Consider the following 9,520-nt stretch of genomic DNA (forward strand, 5'->3'; position numbering starts at 1 on the left):
GCCAGCGCCATTGTATTCCCAAGGGATACACGTACGGCCTTTGTTTCAACAACGTATGTAGCTGCGCGTAGAAACTTCTAGAATTATTTATTTTATAATTACTTAATTCAAATAAAGAATGATGACTTACAATAATAAAAAAAAACCAATTTATTTTCTCACTATTTGTATTTATTTGTAACCTTATAATTTTATTTACAAAATCCTTCACTTTATAATGTACCTACACGTCATAACAAGGAAAGAAAAGTAGCTAAATCACATTTGTATTTTATCACAAGAATTTCCTATCAATTATTTAAACCTATTCTAAAAGCAATCATCTTATTATTAGATAGGTAGGTAGGTACCATTGTAGCTAAATAATTAACTTTAACTATTTAAAATCTAGGCAACTGGTTCACGATTTAGAAGTTAACCCACATTATTAACATAATCTTCACACATAATAAGTTTACGTAGTAGATTTAACATGGATTAAGTAGTTCTAGTATTAATTTACAATTACGAGTCGAGTAGGTACTTAACTATTTACCGCACTACCGCAGGCGACACAATTTAAAAATCTTGCCTCTATTTCATCAAAATTATCATGAATTTGTAGCCTCGTGTTCTTTCGATGTAAGTTTAAGCTATAATATTACTGGATAGTTGCATCAAAATTCATTACAATAGTCCTTGCGTGAAAGAATTGTTACATTTTCGCAACAAAGTTACGGGTCTAGGTAACTACTTACTCGTAAGATTTTGTTTCACTAATCGTTCAAAACTTACTGTAATTAATGAAATTAGTAAAAAGTCGACATTAAAATTAAATACGAGTACGAATCACTGAAGTTCGTATTTATTTCTGTACCTATATTTTAATTTTAATGTGGCTTACATACAATAACTACCTACCTACCATCTATTTCGATTTCTCTGAGATGGTAATCGTCTCGATATGCTCTAATGCAGGAATTTTAGGTTTATTATGAATTTCTGGCTTGCAGATCAGATCAGCCTCATACTTGACATTGTTCCAACTGAAGTCGATATCTTCTCTTTTCGTAAGCCGAGAACATACTACAAATCGAATTATGTATCTACCTCTGAAAGCACCTGCTACCATAAAGACTTTCTTCTTTTTAGTCAAGTTTTCTAATAAAGATTTTGTTATTTTGTCACCATCTTTCAGCCTAAAGCATACTAAGCCCATAGATGGTTCAGGTTCAATCACAAACCGGTCATCACTACGGACTAATTTTGCGAAATGCTGCGCTAAGTCTATTTGATTACGAATGTGTTTTCTTAGACCCTCTGCTCCATAAATATTTATAACTGTCCACAGCTTCAATGCTCTGAACCTGCGTCCCAGAGGTATCTGCCAGTGACGGTAATCGGGGACTTTGGTGTCTGTTTTAATATCATCCAGGTAAATCCTCTGTACGTCGAATGTTTTTATCAACTCAAGACCGTCTTTGACCCACATAGCCGAACAGTCGAAGTTCACGAGTAACCATTTGTGGGGATTGAAATCAAAAGAATCTGCAAGTTCGACTCCTTTCATCAAGTGTCTGTATTCAGGGCAAATAAACGCTGCTCCGGCGTAAGCGGCGTCTACATGCAGCCAGACATCATATTCGTTACAAATTGGTCCGAGCTCGTAGAGGGGGTCAAAAGCGCATGTTCCTGTAGTACCAAGATTTGCGACAACGTAGCATGGTATTAAACCTTGAGCTAAGTCCTCTTCAAAGGCTTTTTTCAATGTGTCTCCGCGTAGTCTTCCGTCAGCATCCGATTTTAGTAGTCTCATTGTCATGGATCCGAGTAGACCAGATTTCTCCACCGAGGAATTGCACTGATCTGATGTGTAGGCGATAAGCTTTGCTTTGATGCTACCTTCATCGAGGCTAGGATTCTGCTTCAAGAGCCTTTGCACAGTTTTTTCTTTAGCAACCAGTAAGCCAACAAGGGTCGCTTCACTTGCAGAGCCCTGCAAAAGATTTTAATACGAATGAGTACCTAGGTATTAAGTAATCTAGATAGACTTCAAACTAATTAAGACTTCAATAAGTACTGATTATTATCCGTGTTATAGAATACTGTTTATATTTCACACTACAGTGATAAAATTACTGACCTGAATAATTCCACCACCTCGTCCAGGCGAACAGTTCAAGAATTCTTCGGGTAAGCCGAGCATTTTACCAAGCCAGTTCATTGTAACCACCTCCAACTCAGTGCAAGCAGGACTGGATAGCTAGAAAGGGAAAAAATAATAGTTACATAGGTAGGCCTAATTACCTACTTATGAGTAAGTCATAATAAAAATAAAACGAGGAAAAGTGAAAAAGATAGGTGTTGGAAATCATTGATTCCGTTATTATTTTTACGGAAAAAGAAATGTAAGATCCCGTGGGTTAGAATCTAAGATTAGAATAATTTTGATGTAAAAACTGCCATCTCTAGAACTAAGAAGTCTCTTTTAGCATGTAAGTAGGTAAAGTAGTTTTCTTAAAATTTTTCCTTACAAGTTTTTTAATTACCTACTTCTAGTTTTCGTTTATCAGCAGTTTATATCGAAATTTTTATTGTTATTTACTAGGCACATTTCCAATGAGGAACCGCATTCGAGCGTATCTTTATGTGAACATTCAATACTAACCCAGCTGAAACCAATGACGCCGAGGCCATCTGAAAGAATGTTCCCCACCATGCTCGCATACGACGCGCCTGTCGGGTAGAAGGCGTGGAACCTGGGGGAGTGCCAGTGCGTCACCTGCAAGAAGAAAACAACGTTAATTTAAGAGCAAATTGCTATTTTATTTTCCTGCGCAATATAGTTGGAACTATTATCTATTACTAGTTTTTGCCCGCGGCTTCACCCACGTGAAATTTAGTTTTTCACATATCGTCATGAATTAGCCTATATGTTATTCTGGATTATAAACAATAATACTGTAAAGTTTTATCAAAATCCGTTCATTAGTTTTTGCATGAAAGAGTAACAAACATCCATCCAGACATCCAGACATCCAAACTTATCTGGATGTCTGGATGGATGTAGGATATATTAGGTAGTAGGATGGAACAGTAAACCTCCTGTTATTATTAGGCTAAGTTAGGCCAAGTTCTTTGAGTGAATTTGGTTGCTAAACCATATAGTAGTTAGGTACACCTATATTACCAAGTTAGCGTATGTTTAGGATGTTAGGCGTTCATCAAACTATTGTCAACATTAGTTAATAAAAATGAAAAAAAAAAAAGGTGAATCATAATACAATTGTAGTAACCAGGAAATAAGATGTTCTTACTATTGTGCTCAACAGATTCGAGTGATGGAAAACCTAGTATAATAAGGATGTTCATAAATAAAACCATTCAAGTCAATTCACTTTCATATCTAGGTAGTTAGAGATTGCTGATGCACTTACCCCAGGCATAATAATTTGGTTAAAATCTTTGATGACGTCTTTCCAGTCTCCCGGTTCCTCTGGCGCATTTTCAGGCAGGATATCTATCAAATATCCTGGCTCTATTGAAGGCAGGACATCCCTGTAAAATAAAATAATATAACGATAATTAAAAATAAAATTGTTTATTTTATTTCTAGAATGATTTTCATAAATCTAATTGAACTCTAAGGAAAGTTTTCGTTTGTGTTCAAAATATTCATATTTCATGCTTATCTTATCTACTTGTATTTAAAAGTAAATCAATAATAATTAAAAATAATACAATTTAATACAAAGTAGAATACAAAGTATTCTTTTAAATCTAAAGTTTCGAAATAATTTCAGATAACAATTTAAATTTTCCTATTTTTGTGCACTACTAATAATAACGTCTGAATTCAGAAGCGGAAATAGGAATAGGCATAGCAAAAAATTTTGGCTTCACATTTGTGGGATGCCTTATATTTTTGAGATGAGACAATGGATGATTAATGAACCCTTGGACAGATTACAATGTTTGTAGATTTAGAAACAGCCAAGTTCCATCATTAGCATTCCATTCACGGGCTTGTAAAACGCACAATAACAGGAAAATTACATCGAAATACAATACCATTTATTAATTAGCTTTGTTCATAATTAACTATGTTGTAATCGGGGCGTAATTGTATAATCGGTGGAGTGTTTCGTGTCGCGTTTAACATCTTTCATGTCGACAGAATCTTCTCGTGAAGCGGTACACGTGGATGTTAAATCATTGCTGTTTTTATTTTGTACTTTATCTCGTTGTGTTATGAATCAAAATAATTCTCAAATGATACAAACTGCTTTATGTAAAATATACACAATCATAAATCAGTATTTGCAAGTGGTAATTTTATGTTAATTGTCAACTAAATTGTTAGATTTTACATACCTATTCATTACTTAGTAAGAGCTAATAAAATACAAAAATCTAATTATATTTAAAAGTGTCAATAACATGCGTAGCATTATGCATACTATGATGCAGATTGGCCTTTTTGTTTGCTCTTGATCAATGCAAAAGTGTGCAACAGTATTTCTTGTTATTAAATTGAATGTAAGTATTTATTAACCCTTGTACCTATCATTTGGTAATGTAGCCGACATTACCTACTTAATTTGTCTAACTATTAATATACAACCACAGATAAATAGGTAGGGTAGACCGGGTACAATAGTACCACGGGTCAATAGTACCATCGGCGATATTTCTTCATACAAGCGACGTTAGATTGTGTGCATAGCGTCAGAATATGCGCTTTTTGTGTTTCCATCCGCTCACCAGTCGGCGGCGCTTGCGCTGAAAAACGTAGGTGTACAGGAAGGATTTTTGTTTTTTGCCCAGCCGCAGTAAGTTTTTATGTCAAATATATGAGCCCATAAGTTGCCTAATATGCTATTTGTTACCAAAGTATTGTTGTCAATAGTTTATCCAGGCTCTAAACTTTGTATCGATAGCGAATTATTGGCATTCACTGTGAAAATGACTGAATTTTAGGTGAAGTTCTCTTGACTACCTACTTGGAACAAATGTACCAGTCTCCATGGGGTCAATTGTAGCGGTACAATCAACCCCGTGGTACAATTAACCCCCGGAACCTTATTTTATACTTAATATTACAAATTGGTTTTAAAGTATCTATACTTATAATAAAATAAGTTATTATAAAACATTCACGTGGTAATTTTACATTTTTACAATTATATTTTTATAATTATAGGCATACCTACCTACTGAAAAAATAGTTAATGTGTTTTATTAAATAAGTAGGTACATGTCGATAAGAAGGTGATATAAGTACCTAAATGCCTACTTAAAATATTTTAATATAGGTTTCTAAAACCCTTCTGAATATGTACATTTTAGCTTAATTCAGTAAGTAACTAAGTAGTTAAAAGTACTGATCACGGATCAACGGATCTATTCCTTTATGAACAGGCTTATGAAAATTTTTTAAAAGGGCGAAGCATTAGTAGGTTATAAATAAATCAGGGTCAATTGTACCAGGGGTCAATTGTACCCTCATACAAAAATAGATTTTTAAGTTTTGATTATTCTATCATTGTTATTATGCTTATTGTTGTTTCAGGAGCAATATCCGAGCCAAATAAATGACATATTATGTAGAAACAGTTAGCTTTTTCGTTTTTATGGAAGAAAAGTTATTGTTTTATTTTAAAGCTTTAGTTGATTTTTCATACTTGTTCCTAAATATTTTCGATCTCAATTAATAAAGAATGATGATTGTAGGAGATTAACAGTACAGAATACCAATAAAGGTGATGATTAGATAAACATAACGACTTTTATAGCCTCATATATTATTGGTACAATTGACCCGTTGTAGGGGTCAATTGTAACATGAGACATCGTACAGTTCAAACTCGTTTTTCATTAAGTATTCGAAAGAATAGTTCAACTCTGCATGCTTAAATTTGTAGCTTAGGAGTCTAGTTTTTACAGCATACTAACAGAATAAGTTATATTTCATTAGATTTCTCAATATTGAACAATTTCCAAAAAATGGTACTATTGTCCCCGGTCTACCCTAAATAAAAATATCTAAAATATGAACACATGAAGGCTAGGCTTAGGATGTTCGCCGCGATAAGGGGTTATCACGCCTTTTTATCGAATTTGCCCATACGTTATGACGACAATAAGAGTATATCACGGCACGCATCCTTCTAGCCCGGCGGGAGCTTTCCCATCACACCCAGACACGAGTTAACTAAGAAAAGATCGTGTGATAGATCACGTGTGATAGAAAACGAACTAAGTATTTAAAACAATTCATTAAACTTTTTGCTGTTGTTCAATAAAAAAGTGAAAATCAGTTTATAAAAACTTAGAACCTAAATTTTATTAAGTTATCTTTCGTTGCGTGAACTGCTAACACACTATAAAGTTCATTCATATAGTTTTAAAATCAGATTAAAGTATTTAAAACAATTCATTAAACTTTTTGCTGTTGTTCAATAACAAAGTGAAAATCAGTTTATAAAAACTTAGAACCTTAATTTTATTAAGTTATCTTTCGTTGCGTGAACTGCTAACACACTATAAAGTTCATTCATATAGTTTTAAAATCAGATTAAGTAATGCTTAGTTTTCTTGTTAATTATAGTAAATTAAAATAAAATTAATTTGTACAAGAAAACTCATTTCGCATTTGTGATTAAATTAAGTTCAAAGTTTCCTAGCAAAATAATGTTAGACGTAAACTTCAAACTGGGTCATTTGCGTTGGTTGTTACAAAAGGATTTTATTACACTACCTATTATTTAAAATGATGATTTAGGTATATTACAAATAAATAAACTACAAAGGTTGACTGGGTGAGAATGTTTTAAAACAACAAGAGCGCCTTTTGTGCTGATGCCTGATGTCTATACATTTAAATTTAAATTATTAATTAATTAATTAATTAATTTATTTATTTATTAATAGGTAGGTACAGTTACAGTACAATGTAAAAATATTCTGCTCTGCAACGATCAGGAATCGAACCTGATACCCACTGTGGTACTGTGATTATGACTCTAGTATTCGTAACGATCCTCTTCAATAGGTATTCATTTAATACCATTCTAACGTTTCTTGGGATATACTTGGAACTTGTTTGGAATCACTACTAGTCTAAATAATTAATTACCTAATTAAATTAATTTGAACAAATAAATCTAAAATAATTACCGTTCCCTAATATTGTCAATGTAGTCTGCAACCAAATCGATGGCGGCTTTCCCGAACTCCCGAAACTGTTGGGAATCCATTATACAACACTGTTACACTGTACCACTGTTAGTCTTTGAACTAATTGTATTATTCTAATAAAGCAATAGGTTTTATTGAACTGGTTGCAGGCACTAGGTGTTGGGATGTCGTTCTGTGAGACAATGGTGGCACCGTTTCACCGAGGTAGATTTATAGGCGCAAGCGCAGGTCGGCTTTCTACTGCGAGTCTGAGACGGCGCGGAGCTAAGGCGCAGAGCACACGACGCGACGCGACTGCAACGAAACGGACTTTTAACGCTTTTGGAACCGATTGGCATGAATGGGTACTTGTTTGACAACATAGTCGACATACTTTAATGATTATAAAATTATTATACATATTTTTTTTTATGCCAAATTAATGAAAATCCATTCATTGCTTTTTGCGTGAAAGAGTAAAAATCATACATCTATCCTTCTCATAAGTTTCCACATTTGGGTATGTTAGTAGGAAGTAGGATATTAAATTCCTATTATGTCATAAGTCATAGTGCGTTTTCCCGCATTGATAGTTAATAGGTAAATAGACCAGGAAACGCCTGCAAACCACAAGATTATTTTGTGCTTAAAGATGTAACAGGGATTTTTGTCAAGTAAATGCAATTAACCCCGTGACGCACTGCTACCCGCATAACATCCTTTACTCTCTTGACTGAGCCTGAGCCTGACTCTCGTTACACAGGTTAACCTTTTACGAGAGCGGCACAAAACATTACAATTTGAATATAACTATTGTATAATTTTCTGACCAACTAAATTAACTGAGTTACATCATACCTCAAACGGTTATTAGTAATTTAGTTGTTAATAGGCTTGGTATTGCCTAAAAAGTAATACCTATATGTAACTAATCTATAGTTTTAAGGTTAATTTTGTATTTCTCTTGTAAGTGAATGTAATTCTTTTAGAGAAATAAATGTCTTAAACCATAACTAACATCAAGTAGTCTGTTCTAGGCCTAAGATCCTCTTCGTGATCTTGCGCATAATTCTGCAGATCTACCTTTGTATTTAAGTATGTTATTGATAAAAATAATGAAATAAATTAATATTGTTCACATAAATTAATTAATTAGTTACCTAGTCTATAGACAGCTTTTCTCCCTATGATGCACAGTGATTTAGGTATTTAGGGCACCTGCCGATTGTTACTGATTAATAAAAATAATTTGTCCTAATAAATCCCGAATAAATCTTCTGAACGCCTAAGTGTCTATAGTAGTTAGTGTTAATAAACAGCAGAGTATAACTTATTGCACCTATCTTCTATAATATAAAAATGAATCGCAAAATTTGTTGGTAAGCGCATAACTCAACAACGCCTGGACCAATTTTACCAATTCTTTTTTTAAAATGTTTGTTGAAGTCCAAGGATGGTTTTTACAGCGAGAAAAGTTTGAATAATTTCCGGGTAAACCCTAAAAAACTCGAAACTTCACCCCTAAGGGTAAAACGGGGTCCACGCGTACGAAGTCGCGGGCGGCCGCTAGTTTAAGAATAGATTTTTGTTATCCATCAAAGAGTCTTTAACGTATTTCAAATTATATTTTGATCTTTGCTTTTGGAGTGATGGATTTTTAATCCATTTTCTCATTAATTATTTTAAGTTAATAATTTTTCTCAGGTGACATCGAAATTCTTTAATCCTGGGTGGTTGGTGCAATCGGATACTTAGCAATAACACTGGCCTACAGCCATTTTGGTGCCGGGGATTTAAGACCTGATTTTAAGGTCATTTCGCCTGTTCGCGTCCATTTAGTGCAGTTGGCAAGTTTGACGGCGATAATAAAAATGCCCCAGCACTCATTTCTATGACAAATTTGTGTAATGTATTCATTATATATTCTATTTTAAGATTAACTTTCAGTTGTATTAGAAACATCTTGTGTTTTCTTTTAAAATAGATAAACTTCAGAATTAGGCGTTATACCCAGTTTGCGTCCACAAAATCCAAATTGCGTCCACCCGTGGACCATTTAGCGTCCAGCAGCTTAGAAAAGGAATATAGGGGTGATATTTTTAAGAATTAATAAAGAAAGATTGTATTTGAACAATTTCTTTATTTAACAATAAACTTAATTATTAAAAATCAACATTATCATCATTTAAAACTCACTTTAAAAAATAAAAATAATTCTTCTCAACATTGGTTTAAGTAAAAAATTCTTTATTTCTGGCCAAACATTTTTCAAACAATTTTTGACCTGGACGATCATCTTTGAAATTATTTGTATCCAACAATTCTTGCTTTTTACTGGAAATCCACATTTAGAAATGTTAAG

General features: G+C 33.4%; 1 protein-coding gene across 1 annotated transcript; it reads right to left on the bottom strand.

Moving 5' to 3' along the window:
- Positions 1 to 882: 882 nt before the first annotated feature.
- Positions 883 to 7,381, bottom strand: LOC135087810 (3,4-dihydroxyphenylacetaldehyde synthase-like). Its single transcript, XM_063982609.1, has 5 exons — positions 7,159 to 7,381; positions 3,417 to 3,537; positions 2,648 to 2,761; positions 2,123 to 2,242; positions 883 to 1,975 (listed from the first exon to the last, which is right to left on the bottom strand). The coding sequence occupies exons 1-5, from the start codon at positions 7,236 to 7,238 to the stop codon at positions 908 to 910; spliced, it is 1,503 nt and encodes a 500-aa protein (XP_063838679.1). The 5' UTR covers positions 7,239 to 7,381; the 3' UTR covers positions 883 to 907.
- Positions 7,382 to 9,520: the final 2,139 nt, after the last annotated feature.

Source organism: Ostrinia nubilalis, chromosome 3, assembly GCF_963855985.1.
Source record: "Ostrinia nubilalis chromosome 3, ilOstNubi1.1, whole genome shotgun sequence".
Lineage (NCBI taxonomy): Eukaryota > Metazoa > Arthropoda > Insecta > Lepidoptera > Crambidae > Ostrinia > Ostrinia nubilalis.